Source organism: Thunnus albacares, chromosome 13 (genome assembly GCF_914725855.1).
Source record: "Thunnus albacares chromosome 13, fThuAlb1.1, whole genome shotgun sequence".
In the NCBI taxonomy this organism is placed as follows: Eukaryota; Metazoa; Chordata; class Actinopteri; order Scombriformes; family Scombridae; genus Thunnus; species Thunnus albacares.
This window is the reverse complement of record NC_058118.1, coordinates 31,655,728-31,672,742: the sequence shown is the minus strand read 5'-3', so window position 1 is coordinate 31,672,742 and position 17,015 is coordinate 31,655,728. Positions and strand designations below refer to the sequence as shown.

General features: G+C 41.5%; 2 protein-coding genes across 3 annotated transcripts in view; one reads left to right on the top strand and one right to left on the bottom strand.

The window, feature by feature from the left end:
- rps14 (ribosomal protein S14) lies at nt 1-3,259 on the bottom strand. Of its 2 annotated transcripts, none has more exons than XM_044370174.1 (5): nt 3,156-3,259; nt 1,695-1,846; nt 1,444-1,605; nt 736-812; nt 1-109 (listed from the first exon to the last, which is right to left on the bottom strand). In XM_044370174.1, exons 2-5 carry the CDS (start codon nt 1,841-1,843, stop codon nt 42-44), a joined length of 456 nt encoding a protein of 151 aa, XP_044226109.1. In that variant the 5' UTR covers nt 1,844-1,846; nt 3,156-3,259; the 3' UTR covers nt 1-41. The 2 variants fall into 2 exon arrangements, with proteins under 2 accessions (XP_044226109.1, XP_044226110.1); XM_044370175.1 differs by lacking the exon at nt 3,156-3,259 and adding an exon at nt 3,110-3,148.
- Nucleotides 3,260-8,232: 4,973 nt separating this feature from the next.
- camk2a (calcium/calmodulin-dependent protein kinase II alpha) overlaps nt 8,233-17,015 on the top strand; it is a 32,127-nt gene continuing 23,344 nt past the window's right edge. The window contains exons 1-2 of the mRNA XM_044370146.1: nt 8,233-8,414; nt 9,874-9,968. Coding sequence (XP_044226081.1) covers nt 8,353-8,414; nt 9,874-9,968 — 157 coding nt within the window. The 5' untranslated portion in view covers nt 8,233-8,352. The remainder of the gene's footprint in view (nt 8,415-9,873; nt 9,969-17,015) is intronic.

Here is a 17,015-nt window from a genome sequence, read left to right as displayed (position 1 = left end):
GATGTTTCATGGTTTTTATTGTCAGAAAATGGTGCTGCCGTTTACAGACGGCGACCGCGGCGGCCGCCCTTCCTCCTGGTCGAGTCTGACGGGATCGGGGTGACGTCCTCTGTACACAACAAACAAACAAACAAACAACAAAACAGTTTGTTAATAAAGTTTCATTCAATCAGCTCCAAACTGAAGCTTCGGTCTGTTTCAACGTTTCACACAAATCTTTCACGTCAGGTTCACTTTTACTGAGAAAATGGTCATCTGTTGTCACGGCAACAAAATGTTTGTTTTTTTCTTCCTCTGAATGTCGTCAACATGTTGCAGGTGAATAATAATAACGACAAACAGAACATTAAAGCAGCTTCATTAACTTTATTATCTCATCGTTTGATCGTTTATTGTCCTGTGAAACTTTTTGTGTCTTTAATTAATCAATAATGTGATCAATAACATGATCGTTGTATAAAATCTAATATGTTTCAACTTCCTGCTGAAATTAAATCAGTTTATAAAATGTTAGAAAATTAAAAACGTTCGACGTCTTCAAATCTTTGTTGATTGATCAGATACGAGCCGGTTTATTGATCAGATATCAGGATTCAACTAATCAACGTTCTGTATAATTGAACCACATTTACATTTAGTCGACTGATCGATCGTTTCAGTATCAGACAGACTGGAGGATGCTGATGCAAGCGTTGCCGTGGAGACGTGATGACTGACAGCATGCGTTGTACTCACCGATGCGTCCGATCTTCATGCCGGAGCGAGCCAGAGCTCTGAGAGCAGACTGAGCTCCGGGACCAGGAGTCTTTGTCCTGGAACACAAGAAACACAAATCAAGTTTTATTTGATGTCTGATCAATATTCAGCTCGTTCATTTATTTATTTATTATTATTACACACATTCAGGTGAGAAACTCATATTTAAGGTGACTCTGACACGAACATGAACGCAGCGTCGTGTTCTGTATCTGAGCTCCTGAACTAAACATCGTTTTAACGGAACCACTACGGATCAATTCACCTCCAAATACTCCGATAAATGTTTTAATCATTGACTGTGAATGAAGCAGAGCTGCAACGATCAATACATTAATCAACTATCTGGATGATCAATCAGTCCTTTTGACTCTTTAGTTAAAAAAAGCTCGTTACATGTGAATATTTTCTGTCTCTGACGGTAAACAAACATCTTTGATTAGAGATCAATATTTAATGAACCAAACAACTAATCAATAATCTAAAAATAATGATCAACAGATGAATTATTGATCAGTTGCAGCTCTGAAGGTTGTTAAACATTTAAACTTCTGTTGGATAAAAACTTGCAGCCGTTTGACTTTCAGGAACCTTTGAGAATGATTGATTGGTTCATGTTTGTATTGATGGGGCAGTGATCAGGTGTATTGATCGGGCAGTGATCAGGTGTATTGATCGGGCTCTTACCTGTTTCCTCCGGTGGCTCTCAGCTTGATGTGCAGCGCTGTGATTCCCAGCTCTTTGCAGCGCTGAGCGACGTCCTGAGCGGCCAACATGGCGGCGTACGGAGACGACTCGTCTCTGTCGGCCTTCACCTTCATCCCGCCGGTCACGCGGCAGATCGTCTCCCTGGAAACACACACAAACACACAGCGTTAGACCCATCAGGGAGCAGACTGAGTAGCAGGCGGTGGCCGGCGGCGGCGGGTCGGACTTACTTCCCGGAGAGGTCGGTGACGTGGACGAAGGTGTCGTTGAAGGAGGCGAAGATGTGACAGACGCCGAACACGTTTTCTCCTTCGGCCACCTGAGGACCCAGACTGATCACCTGCTCCTCCTTCTTCTCCTTCCCTTTACGAGGAGCCATCGTCTGACCGGGAGGAAGAGGAGGAGAGAGGAAGAGTTAAAACACCGTTATGTATTGATCAGCTCACATCACACTTTAACTGCTTCTTAATGTCACATTATCACATTTTTATCAATACTTTGATATTAAGATTGATTTATCGATCGCGCTCCTGCCGTTAAATCAACTGATCTATCCGTCCACCGGGTCACAGCAGCAACCTGCTCCAGCTCCTCCTGGTGGATCCCAGACCAGGAGGATCCAGACCAGGTCACCGAACCACCTCAGCTGACTCCTTTCAATGAAGGAGCAGCGACTCTTCTGATCTCAAAACACCCTCCGCAGCCGCTCGGATCTGACCTCCAATCAGACGTCAGAATCAGAAACACCATCATCGACCACGACTGTTAAAACTACACTATAAACACGTCTGAATGTCTTCAGACACTCAGCGAGATAATCTCAACAATCCTCCAACATCAGATCAAACTACGAGTCTCATCATCAACTGACAGGTTCACTAAACTAAACTCAGACTAACATCAGCTCTCACACTGAAAAAACCACCGCAGAAATATAAATATACAACTTATAACAACGTGCAAAACTTTAACATCCGCAGACCAGTTGAATAATACTTATGGCGTGAGTTATTTGATTAGCTGCATCTATTTAATGAAAACTTTAATGTTGAAACATTTAGACGGTTAGTTTGACAGAAAGGCGGACTTCAAGCTGTGTCCGATAATGGAACCGACGGGTTTAGCCGGTCACATGGTGGCTTCAGCACCGGTTCTTCAACACTGAAGCTAAACACAGCTGCTAACAGACTGCTGAGAAAGTTTTCTGATTACAACACGAGCAATAACCGGCAGCTTCACACCGACTTAAAGCTCTTAACTTCATATCGATCTGATAAACTGATCGACACAGACGAAGCTCCGGCGACAGACTGCAGACATGCTAACGTTAGCTCATTAGCTTCTGGCAGCACACAGTCTCACCTGAACCGTTTTCACCTGCTGCGTCACTTCTAAGGACAGAAAACCTTTTAACGTAACGTTTTAAGTTAATAATAAAGTTAAGAATAAATCAGTAAAGTTCGTTTTCCGGCTCTAAACTCTCCGCTCGGAGCTAAAATGGCGACGTGTTGCCACTGCTCGCAGAGAAACTCAAAAACGTCTAAAATCAAAGTTTTAGTTTCACACAGAGAAACAATTTAAACGCCAACAGACATGAAGAACATCACAGTTTCAACAGAAAGACGTTAAATCATCGGATGATCACCTAAAAAGCAGATTAATGTCGGATTAAATCTCCGGGAAGAACTCACCTCAGTGTCTCTTTGCGAAGCAGAAACAAGAAAGGAAAGAACTTCCGCTTCCGGGGGTAAAGTTGAGGGGGGCCAGCGCGGGAACGAGCTGCTGCTGCCGCCACGTGGTTCCACACGAAATACACATTTGAGTTTTTATTATTAATTCAAAGCACAACAAAACTTCCAAAATACTGCAGTAAAAGTACCAATAAATACATGTAAAAATACTCCATTACAAGTAAAAGTACATAAGTATTGTGGACTTAATGTAGTTAAAGTATTGCAGTAAAAGTACATAAGTATTATGAGCTTGATGTAGTTAAAGTATTGCAGTAAAAGTACATAAGTATTATGAGCTTGATGTAGTTAAAGTATTGCAGTAAAAGTAGTGGTTTGGTCCCTCTGACTGATATATTATTATATATGACATCATTAGATTATTAATAGTGAAGCATCAGTGTTAGAGCAGCATGTTACTGTTGTAGCTGCTGGACGTGGAGCTAGTTTACACTACTTTATATACAGTTAGCTAGTTTAGTCCAGTGGTTCCCAACCTAGGGGTCGGGCCCCTCCAAAGGGTCAGCAGATAAATCTGAGGGGTGGTGAGATGATTAATGGGAGAGGAAAGAAGAAAAAACAAAGTTCTGATACACAAATCTGTTTTCAGTTTTTGGACTTTTTCTCTAATCTTTGATTTTTGCTGAAATATTGGATCATTTGAACATTTATTGAAATGAAAGCATGTGAGAAGTTTAGAGGGAAAAATCACTATTTGGTGGAGCTGTTAACAACTCATAGACATGTGAAATGTGACCCCGACTACACACTGCTTTTTGTAAGACGTCAAAAGACAAAAAGGTTGGAAACCACTGGTTTCATCTTTAACAATGTGTTGTATTTTAAAAGCTTGTTATATTATCCATTGTGTCAAATCTTCATCTGAAAAGTAACTAAAGCTGTCAAATAAATGTAGTGGAGTAGAAAGTACAATATTTCCCTCTGAAATGTAGAAAGTAGCATCACATGGAAATACTCCAGTAAAGTACAAGTACCTCAAAACTGTACTTCAGTACAGTACTTGAGTGAATGTTGAGTGAACTTAGTTTTCCACCACTGAGTTGAGTACCTGAGCAGCAGGTGGATTCAATCATCATCGACCAATATAATGCTGCCCAACATCAGTACTGCTGGTACTAGTGGAAGTAAAGTACCACTGGTAGAATCAGTGGACGCAGTGCTAGTAGGTACTACTACTACCTGCAACAACAGTAGTAGCAGTAGTGGTATTTGCAGCAGTACACACTGTAGTTCCTTTAAAAGTGGCAATAGTAGTAATATTTGCATCAGTCATAGCAGTAGCAGTAATTGTAGTTGCAGTAGTAGTAATACTTGCAGTAGAAGTAATAGCAATAGTATTAGCATTGACAGCAGCAGTAGTACTAATAAAACAACAGCAATCCTAGAATACTGTTCTCTACCATCGACAGACTGTTAAACCCCGCCCCTGACCTTCTTACCCAAGCTTCCTCCCCCAAATGTGAGGAATTTGCTAAACATTTTAGCAATAAAATCACAACCATCAGAGGTACAATTGTTAGAATCCTGGTGAACTTGTGAACAGCAGGCAAAAATGAGAAAATTCTCCAACATCACAAACTCAGAACTTTGCAGGATTGTAGCTACGAGTAACTCTTCCACCTGTTACCTTGACCCAGTTCCATCTGCACTCATCAAGAAGGTCTTCAATAGTATTTCAAGCACAGTCATAACTGTCATTGATACATCCCTTGAAACAGGAGTTTTCCCTGATAATTTCAAAACTGCTGTTGTGACTCCTCTACAGAAGAAACTTAAGATTGTGGAGTTTTAAGCAATTATGGACTCATATCAAACCTCCCCTTTCTAAGCAAGATACTTGGAAAAGTTGTCTTCAACCAACTTAACAACTTTGTAAATGAGAATAATTTCCTGGAGAAATTTCAATCTGGTTTCAGAGCCAATCACAGTACAGAAACTGCTCTCTTTAGGATAGTTAGTGATCTGAGCATTAGCACTGATGCTAATAAAGTATCTATTCTGGTTCTTCTTGATTCAAGCGCAGCATTTGATACTATCGACCACTAAAATCCTCATAAATCGCCTCGAGAGCTCGGTCGGCCTCTCAGACTGTGTTTTAAACTGGTTCCAGACAAACATTACAGGAAGGAAACTTTTCATTAGTCTTGGAGAACATGTGTCAGGAAAACATGAAATAACTTCTGGTGTTGCACAACGGAGCTGCCTCGGGCCTCTGCTATTCTCAATATATATGCTTCTGCTAGGTGATGTCATCAGAGAACATGATGTTAGCGTCCGCAGCTATGCTGACGATACACAATTATATATATCTGTTGAACCAAGCGACCCACTTGCTCCAAACTCCCTGACTGCCCGTCTGTCCGCAATCAATAAATGGATGAGTGACAACTTTTTAAAATCAAATGAGGAAAAAACAGAAATCTTATTAATTAGATCCTTAAAAGACTCGGCAACCTGACTCCCTTAATCACACCAGAGGTAACGAACCTCGGAGTCATTTTAGATTCTGACTTGAGCTTTAAATCCTGTATACACAAAATTACTAAAACAGCATCTTTCATCTCAGAAATATTGCCGAGGTTCGATCATTCCTAACTCAGCAAGATGCTGAACTTGCCGCACTTTTTATGGATCTTCCTAAAAGGTCGATTGAAAGATTACAGCTGATTCAAAACTCTGCAGCTCGACTGTTAACAAAAACAAAAAAGAGAGAACACAGTCAGTCCAGTCTTGGCAGGCCTACACTGGCTCCCTGTGTCTTCCAGAATCAAATTCAAAGTCCTCTTACTTGTTTATAAAGCTCTCAATGGATCAGGGCCGAGCTACATCACAGAGTCCCTGATACCTTATGTTCCCTGACGAGCCCTCAGATCTTCCTCTGAGATCCATAAACCTACACAAAAGAAAATTTCCTCAATTATGCTCCCAAACTATGGAACACCTTACCTAAACAACACTTAAAACAACACTTTAACCTAGCCTTTCTATAGTAATAGTGACTTTTGCTCCATATCATATATTAAAACATTTTAATACATTTTAAGGCATTTTTATTATTTTTCATGAATGATGAAATCATGATGAATGATTTCTTGTTTGCCTCCTTTTAATCTACACAAATATTCCTGTTTAATGTTCTCAATCGTTTTTATCTTTTTAATGTGAAGCTGCATTTTGTATGAAAGGTGTTATACAAATAAAGTTTATTATTATTATTATTAACAACAACAACAACAACAACAACAACAATAATAATAATAATAATATTTGCAGTAGCTGCACTAGTAGTATCAACCATGGTACTAACGGTAGTAGTAGCAGTAGTAGTGTATGCAGTAGCATTAGCATTTATAACAGCAGTTGTAGTAACAATAGTAGTAATATTTTGCAGTATTATCAGTAGTAGTAATAGTTGCAGTACTATCAGTAGTAGTAGTAGTTGCAGTATTGTTATTAGTAGTATATTTGCAGTACTATCAGTAGTAGCAGTAGTTGCAGTACTATCAGTAGTAGTAGTTGCAGTATTATCAGTAGTAGTAATATTTTGCAGTATTATCAGTAGTAGTAGTAGTTGCAGTATTGTTATTAGTAGTAATATTTGCAGTACTATCAGTAGTAGTAGTAGTTGCAGCACTATCAGTAGTAGCAGTAGTTGCAGTACTATCAGTAGTAGCAGTAGTTGCAGTATTATCAGTAGTAGTAGTAGTAGTTGCAGTATTGTTATTAGAAGTAATATTTGCAGTACTATCAGTAGTAGTAGTAGTTGCAGTATTATCAGTAGTAGTAGTAGTTGCAGTATTATCAGTAGTAGTAGTAGTCGCAGTATTATCAGTAGTAGTAGTAGTAGTTGCAGTATTGTTATTAGAAGTAATATTTGCAGTACTATCAGTAGTAGTAGTAGTTGCAGTACTATCAGTAGTAGTAGTAGTTGCAGTATTGTTATTAGAAGTAATATTTGCAGTATTATCAGTAGTAGTAGTAGTTGCAGTATTGTTATTAGAAGTAATATTTGCAGTACTATCAGTAGTAGTAGTAGTTGCATTACTATCAGTAGTAGTAATATTTGCAGTACTATCAGTAGTAGTAATATTTGCAGTACTATCAGTAGTAGTAGTAGTTGCAGTATTGTTATTAGAAGTAATATTTGCAGTACTATCAGTACTAGTAGTAGTTGCAGTACTATCAGTAGTAGTAGTAGTAGTTGCAGCATTATCAGTAGTAATAACATTTCGCAGTACTATCAGTACTAGTAGTAGTTGCAGTATTGTTCTTAGTAGTAATATTTGCAGTATTACTGCAGTTTTCGCTCTTCTCTCACAAAGCTGGCCTCTTTGCAGACTTATATTTTCCAGCAGTTACCATGGCAACCCTGTGTGTGTGTGTGTGTGTGTGTGTGTGTGTGTGTGTGTAGGTTCAGGGACATATTTCAGGCCTCAGATCAGTTAATTGGGGACAAAAGTGTCTTTAATTGGTAAAAAGCTTTTTTTCGGGTCAGTGTTAATGTAGAGGAAGTCTCCTTAAAACTGACCTGGGACAACGCTGTGTGTGTGTGTGTGTGTGTGTGCGTGCGCGCGCGCGCGCGTGCGTGCGTCCGTGTGTGTGTGCGTGCGTGCGTGCGTGTGTGTGTGTGTGTGTGTGTGTGTGTGTGTGTGTCTGTGCTGGCCTGTGATTGGCTGACGGGGGAGTGGGCGGGCTGCTGCGTGTGTGTGCTGGCCTGTGATTGGCTGGCGGGAGAGTGGGCGGGCAGGTTGAGCAGCTTTCTCCCACAGATCAGGACAGAGAGTCGGAGAGTCGCAGCTCTGCTCACTGCTCTCCATCATCCCTCCATCTTCTTCTTCCTCCTCCTCCTCCTCCTCCTCTTCCTCCTCTTCCTCCTCCAGAGTCTCTTCATCTCTTTGCTTCTTCTTCCTCCTCCTCTTCCTACTCTTCCTCCTCCAGAGCCTCTTCATCTCTCTGCTTCTTCTTCTTCTTCTTCTTCTCTTCTTCCTCTCTGCTCCATCCTTCACACTGACAGACAGACGGCTCTAACTCTTGGCCTTCATCATCATCATCATCATCATCACCTTCACCACCACCATCATCATCCTCAGAGGAAGACGGACAGGGAGCCCCCTGACCCTCGCCCCGCCGGGTCGCCATGGCAACGGTCATCTGCACTCGTTTCACCGAAGAGTATCAGCTGTATGAGGAGCTGGGCAAGTAGGTCCCCCTTCATCATCCTCCTCATCATCAGCATCATTTAACTTTTCATTTGGTTTCAGTTGTTTCAATTTATGCTTCAGTATGTTCGACTGGAATAATTATATTAATGATCATTATGAATGTTACCATAAATATGATCTGATCTGATATGTGTATCATTTTATTTTAATGTTGAACTTGTTGTTTGGTCCCACTTGATATTAATTAATTAATATATATATATATATATATATATATATATATATATATATATATATATATATATATATATATATAAAGAGAGAGAGAGAGAGAGAGTTATATAATTTTTATTTGTTTTCATAATAATTATAATTATTTAAAATGATATAATATTATTTTTATTATTGTTACATTTTTAAATAATACAGTTTACAATTTCATTATGTTTTCTGTATCATTATGTGTTATTTTGTATCATTATTTTTAGTTGTTTGTAATATCTGTGATTTAATTATTTTACTTAGTACAAGTACAATAGTACATCTAATACTGAATGTGTATTTTTATTGAATTTGGATTTTATTTCTGCATTAATTTGTATGTTTTTATTTAATTTATCCTCTTTTTGTCATAACTATTAATAATATATCAATAGTAATGATTACAGATGTATTATGTATATATAGGCCATAATAATTATAATTAATAATAAGACATATTAGTGACAGATAGATGGATGGAGGAGATGGAGAAGGAGTGTAAACCTTTTTGACCCCATCCCACGCACCGCCCACACACACACATATACACACACACACACATACACACACACACACACACACACACATATACACACACACACATATACACACACACACACACAATGCCAGGTCTCTTACATAATGTGATGGTGGGTGGCAGAATTCAGCTTTCATAAGAAACAGACTCACAGAGACGTTTCTGTGAAACTGTTTGACTGTGAAAAACAGCAGAAGGAAATCATTATTAATCAATATCAATATCCTTCTTATTGATCAGGCTGCAGCTCCTCTGTGTGTTTGAGAGACAGAGATTAAAACAGAAAAGTAATAAAAAGATAACTTGACTCTTACACAAACACTGGAGCCTACATTTCCCATGATGCAGCCTGGTCGGTGTCTTTCATTAGAGCTTCTTTCTGGTCTTTAAACTCCACACCTCTAATGACATCACTATGACATCATCAGGCCACAGATGACATCATACCACAGTCTCTTTAAAAAGGAGTATTTCGCTCGTATGCAGAAAGTTATTTACAAACTTAAATGTTGTCAATAAAATCATAAATCGAGTATCATTTTAACAACATATTTTACATAACTGTTATAAATAAGTTGGTAAAAACATGCAAATTATTTTCACAAAATACATCAATTTCAGGGAAATATAACAAAAAAAAAGTGATAATTATTGTTAGAAAGGCATCCAGCTGATTGGTTCCTCCTGTTGTTTCCAGGGGAGCGTTTTCTGTGGTGCGGCGCTGTGTGAAGGTGCTGTCAGGTCAGGAGTACGCCGCCAAGATCATCAACACCAAGAAACTGTCAGCCAGAGGTGAGAACGCTACACGCATGTTATATCTGACACGTTAACATGCAGATCATAGAACACGTCATTCACTCACGTCGGCCCTTTAGTCGGCCCCCTTAGTCAGTCCCCTAGTCGGCCCTTTAGTCAGCCCCCTTAGTCAGCCCCCTGGTCGGCCCCTGTCGGCCCTTTAGTCAGTCCCCTGTCGGCCCCTGTCGGCCCTTTAGTCAGTCCCCTGGTCGGCCCCTGTCGGCCCTTTAGTCAGTCCCCTGTCGGCCCCTGTCGGCCCTTTAGTCAGTCCCCTGTCGGCCCCTGTCGGCCCTTTAGTCAGTCCCCTGTTGGCCCTTTAGTTGGCCCCCTTAGTCAGTCCCCTGGTCGGCCCCTGTCGGCCCTTTTGTCAGCCCCCTTAGTCAGCCCCCTGGTCAGCCCTTTAGTCAGCCTCTTAGTCGGCCCCCTTAGTCAGTCCCCTGGTCGGCCCCTGTCGGCCCTTTAGTCAGTCCCCTGTCGGCCCTCTGTCGGCCCTTTAGTCAGTCCCCTTAGTCAGCCCCCTGTCGGCCCCTTAGTCAGTCCCCTGTCAGCCCTTTAATCAGTCCCCTGTCGGCCCTCTAGTTGGCCTCCTTAGTCAGTCCCCTTAGTCAGTCCCCTGTCGGCCCTTTAGTCAGCCCTTTAGTCGGCCCCTTAATCAGTCCCCTTAGTCAGCCCCTGGTCGGCCCCTGTCGGCCCTTTAGTCGGCCCCCTTAGTCAGCCCCCTTAGTCAGCCCCTGTTAGCCCCTTGGTCAGCCCCCTGTCAGCCCCTTAGTCAGCCCCTCAGTCGGGCCCTTAGTTAGTCCCCTTAGTCAGTCCCCTGTTGGCCCTTTAGTCAGTCCCCTGTTGGTCCTCTGTCGGCCCTTTACTTGGCCCCTTAGTCAGTCCCCTTAGTCAGTCCCCTGTCAGCCCTTTAGTCAGCCCCTTAGTCGGCCCCTTAGTCAGCCCCTGTTGGCCCCTTAGTCAGCCCCCTGTCAGCCCCTTGGTCACTCCTCTGTCAGCCCTATGTTGGCCCTTTAGTTGGCCCCTTCAGTCAGTCCCCTTATTCAGCCCCTCAGTCGGCCCCTTAGTCAATTCCCTTAGTCAGTCACTGGTCGGCCCCTGTCGGCCCTTCAGTCGGCCCCCTTAGTTGGCCCCTGTCGGCCCTTTAGTCAGCCCCCTTAGTCGGCCCCCTTAGTTAGCCCCCTGTTGGCCCTTCAGTCAGCCTCCTTTTGGGCCCCTTAGTCAGTCTCCCTGTCAGCCCCCTGTCGGCCCTTGGTTGGCCCTTTGTTGGCTCCTACGGCTAGACTCTGTGAATGTGGGGTTTCACCATGGTTACGTTACCTAACCATCGTTGTCGCCATGGTAGCGACTTTCCTGTGACGGCACTCACCTGTCACTCAAAGCAGCCTCGTCCTTAATTATTCAGAACTTTAAGCCTTGATAAAATAAAGTAAACAGGTGAGTTATATAAACATTCACATGTACAGTTAAAATAAAGAGGAACTAAACTAGAGACCAGAAGTATTTGTTGTATCAAACTGTAAACATGTTTATTTCTGCTGTAAAATTGGACATTTTAACATGGGGGTCTATGGGGGTCTATGGGGTCCATGGGGTCTATGGAGGTTTATGGGGTCTATGGGGTCTATGGGGTCTATGGGATCTATGGAGTCTACGGGGTGTATGGGGGCTATGGGGGCCTATGGAGGTTTATGGGGGCTATGGGGTCTATGGAGGTCTATGGGGTCTATTGGGTCTATGGGATATATGGAGGTTTATGGGGGCTATGGGGTCTATGGAGGTTTATTGGGGGCTATGGGGGTCTATGGGCATCTATGAGGGTCTATGGGGGTCTGTGGGGGTATATGGGTGTCTATGAGGCCTATGGGGGTCTTTGGGGTCTGTGGGGGTCTATGGGGGTCTATGGGAGTCTGTTGTGGTCTGTGGGGGTCTATGGGGTCTATGGGGTCTATGGAGGTCTATGGGCATCTATGAGGTCTATGGGGGTCTTTGGGGTCAATGGGGGTCTATGGGGGTCTATGGGGGCTAGAGGGATCTCTGGGGGTCTATGGGGGCTATAGGGATCTCTGGGGGTCTATGGGGGTCTGTAGGAGTCTAAGGGGGTCTATGGGGACTGACTTGCTGTTGGAGTCTCTAGTGGCCATTCGAGGAACTGCAGGTTCTGGCTTCATGTTTCAGCCCTGGAGGGTCTGCAGCCTGGTGTTTATATATTTATCTGATGCTTTTAGACTTTTCTCACAGTGGAAAGAGAGAAACAAAGATCTGCAGCTGGAGCTGAACCACAGACGTTGACCTGAGTACATTTGTGATATTTGTGATATTTATTGGTTCTGATTAGTGGTGAAATGTAACTGAGTATATTTACTCAGGTGCTGCACTTAAGTACATTTAAGAGGCACTTGTACTTGTATTTCCATTTTATGCTACTTATATCCATACTTATATATGATAAATATAACACTCACTTTAAATGCATCTTGCAGCCAATACTAAGTAATATTCTGAATGCAGAGACTTTTACTTGTAATTAAGTATTTTTTTACTGTGTTTTTCTACTTTTCTTCAGTAAAACATCTCAGGACTTTTTCTACAACTCGCTATGAGTCTAAAGTTTCACCAAAAGTCTGAGCTGTCATGTCTGACGCCTTCAAAGTTCAACCTGAACCTAAAGTTTACCTTCAAACGATCCATCGTAAATCTTGAATGCAATTATTTACCTCAAAGATTTGACATTTGTTGCAGGTAGCTGTTGAATTTCTCTCAGTATTGTTTTAAAGTCAGAGCTGTGAGCTGCAGTCGAGGTGTTTTCTACCTGTAGAGGAGACGCAGACGGTGTTTCACAGAAATCATTAGTGAGAAGAATGAACGATGAGAGAAACCCCGCCTACTTTCACACCTGACCAATCACAGCGTGAAGTGGGCGTGATGTCAGATTGTCTGTTTCACAAAGTCTCTTTTTTTAATGTTTCTTGTCTCATTTGTTAATTTTTTCTGCATCTTTGATGTTTGGTTGTGTCACAGACTGAAATATTATCAGTTATCTGCAGAGAACAACCAGCAGAAGAATGAAAGCTGATGTTTGTTCAGTTGAGTTTGTCTTCTTGACCCTTGACCTCTACGGGTCTCTGTCACATTCAAACACAACGACCAAACAGAGAGAAACGCCGACGCCGTGGATCTCTGCATTTCTGTTGATTTCTTTTTTTCAGATCACTATTCTGGTTTTCAGATTTCCTTCGGTTGCTTAGCAACACCCTGCAAAGTTGACAAAGAAGTGTGTGTGTGTGTGTGTGTGTGTGTGTGTGTGTGTGTGTGTGTGTGTCAGTTTTATTCTGCAGTGATGGGAGGAAGACCTGCTGCTGTAACAGCTCTGCACCAATCCAACTCATCTTATCATCAATATTACATAATAATCATCATCATAACCTGAAGGTGTGTTGGTGACAGTGGACGTTTCTGCCAAACTCCACATTCTATCACAGCGTTTCTGTCATCAGACAGTAACTGACTAATAAATACTGTGTGTTAGAGCTGCAGCTCATCATAATTTTCATTATCAATGACTTTGATTATTTTTAAATCAATTAATTTGTCTAAAAGACAACAAAAAATGTCCATCACAGTTTCTCAGATTCCATCATGACGTCTTCAGATGTCTCGTGTTGCTCGACCAAAAGTCCAAAACGCCAAAATATTCAGTTTATGATGATAGAAAAACAGAAAATCTGAAACATGCGAGAAACTGACATCAGCAAATATTTGAAAAGACGTCACATTTGAGCTGAAGGTGAAACTTCAACCAACAGTTCAAAACACAAAGATGTTCAGTTTGTAACGAGATAAAACCGAAAAGCAGGAAGTAACTCAACTGTTGGTGACGGTGACGTCTGTGCACGCACATTGATTGACTGATCAATGACTTTATTAATTGATTCAGCTCTAATAATGATGATAATGATCTGAACGTGTGCTGGTGACGCTGCTGTTAGTTTTCAGTCTTTGTCGCGACACTGCCGACATTAGACGATGATGAGACGGAATATAAACGCTGCTTATGAACAGATCCAAACATAATCAGAGGAAATGAAGACTTTCTGTGGAGATGAACACTTCTTCACACCCTCATTAAACAGAGTAAAGATGCCAAATAGCCTCCTCCACATTTTCAGCTTTAACAAGCAACAAATTGCACATCACATCATTCATGATATTATTTCCTGACCGCTGCAGCCTCGAGCTGAGTTACTGTTTGAAGTAGCCACAGACGAGATATTTCAAACAGTGTTTATATCACTGACCAGGCAGAGCTCTCACATCACATGATGTTTGATGTCATTTTCTTACAACCAGTTGCTCCTTCAGTAAAAGTTCATTCATCGGTTTAGGAACAGACTGAAACCTGAAGTCTGAAACATACAGACGTTTTTCCATATTTACAGCTTTTAAAGCTGATTTTGAACTCATTGTGTTTAAATTTGACCTTCTTTAGTTGCACATAAGGAGAAACTTCAGAGACTTTCTGCTCTCTAATCTCAACTATGCACAAAGACACAATCTGAAAATAACAGCACGTCACACACTGCAGTTTATTATGAAGATTATTGAGCCAAAGGGAGCAAAGCAGCGCGTCACGTGACCTCATGGGGTAGAGCTCTTCTCTGAGTCTCGGCAGACGTGTTCTATAGGTCTCATGTTGACTCGGCTGTCCGACACACGCAAACAACAGCTTGTTGTTTCTTCACCATTTCAAACATCCTTTCATTCACCTCCATCTCCTTCTGACTCGTCTCTCTCTCATTGGCTATCGTGGTCCCGCTTGGAAAGCAGTGACGTAATCATTCGAGGCGGCCTGATGAGTCTGCGAGCGGTTCTGGAGGTTTAAGCCTGGATCTGTAAAACCTCTCGTATTACCAGATAATCTGGGCCGAACATCAGTACCGAACAAGGTCCCAGACCAGATGAGTCGGGGATGAATTGGCCCAAAACTCCTGTAACATAAGCCCGACTTAAGCTAGTGGAACGGAGGCTAGACAGGAAGTGATGTCATGACTTTCTGTTGTGACCAAATTACCAAAGATTTAGTGTGTCCTAATACAGTGTATGTCAGAAGCAGTATGAAGTACCAGGATGTCCTAAGATCCGTCACATCGACCAACGACAGAAGAAGTTTTATTAACCAGTTATATGCAGACTGTAGGCAACAGCAGGTACTTTCAGAACGCAGCAAATGTCTGAGTTTGTGTTGGTGGAGGTTCAGTCTCTGCCTCCATCTGTGCTTTATTTAGTTTTGATCTCTGGATGTGTGTTTGGGTTCGATGCCAATGTGACATTTGTTTTGTGTGTTTATATCTGAGAATATCTCCGCAGCTCTGAGCTTCTATCAGCTTTTGTTTTCTCTGATTTTTGGGGGGATTCCTGTGATGAAATGTTTGATATTTCGCTGCACAGATCTGTGTTCGGCTCTGATGTATAAAAGGCCTTTTGGTTGCCAGTCATTGTTTGGTGTGACGAGCTGTTGGACAGCAGCTTCTCTGCTGGCTGCCGGACACTCGTCATCACACCGAGTCTCTTCTGTTCGCTCAGCTGAAACTCGCTGTCGGATCAGACGCCTCGATGCTCTGATGCTGCTTCAGAGGGTGTTTGTGGCTTTGGACGGTTGTGGTTCAGTGTCAGAACATAATGAACAACAACAGAAGCTGACCACAGGTTTTAACCCTCTGTTCAGCTTATTTACAGACTGTTTACATGTCATTATTTTCAGAAATACCATCAATATACATGTGAGTTGTTTCGTTTTTATGAAAAAAATAGTTTTGTTTGAGTTTTTTGCTTTATATGTTGACATAAAATAAATATTAGTATCTGAATGAATAGAGGAGCGCGTCGGTGTTGACAGGACAGTCGGAGCCTTATGTCAGAAAAGATCATATTCATGGATTTTGTTGAAGCTGCAACAATTAATCGAAGCTCTTCTTATCATCAATATTACATAATAATCATTATAATAACCTGAAGGTGTGTTGGTATATATATATATATATATATATATATATATATATATATATATATATATATATATATATAGATACAGTTGTGCTCATAGGTTTACATTCCTGTCAGTATCTGTATGATGTGAACCGTTCATAGTGTTTGTAGTTGTGACCATAAAGTTCAGTTTTGGTGTAAATAACTTTGTTCCAGGAGTTTTCAGGTTGTTCTCGGTGTTGTTTGGCAGATTGTTAGTGGGCAGTTTTGAGGCGTTGGTGCAGTAACGACTTTTTTCTGGCAGCTCGACTGTGCGGCCCGTTTTTGTTGAAGTCCCTCCTTATTGTGCATCTTGAAACAGCCACTTTCAGCTGAAGCTGCATGTGGGTTCTTCTTTGCAACCTGAACAGTTTTCCAGGTGGTTGTAACTGAAATCTCTGTCGGTCCATCTGACGGTGGCTTGATATCAACACAACCTCTAATTTTCCACTTCTTTATCAGAGCTTGATCACTACTGATTGGCATTTTCAAATCTATGGATATCTGACTTATAAAGTTCATCTACCTTTTCCCCAAAACTCAGTATCCAGTAAAGTCAGAGCAGCGCTGATGAAACGTCTCATTGACTATTTATACACAAACACTAATTACAGTCAAACAAGTCACAGGTGTGGAAACTTGTGTCTATATTATCAGGTCATCTATAGATATATATTGAAACAATTTTTAAAGCAGTGGTTCCAGCTCCCCAAGTTTGACTATTTTCTGCTTTTCCTTCTCTATAAATAAACTGGTTCTTTTTGGACTGTTGGTTGGACAAATTAAGACCTTTACAAAAGTCTCCATGAACTCTGAGAAGTTGTGATGGCAACAAACTCTCTGAATTAAATGACATTGTGTCAATGTGTTTTATGATGTGGTTAAAGAAGGGTTAAGTTTAGAGAAATGTGGTTTGGGTTAAAATAAATTCTTAGTTGAGGTTAGAAGGCGATGGTAGTTTTTTAAACAGAGTGGACTGTTGGTTGTAAACAGGAGAACAGTGATCTCTGGAGTTAAAGTCTG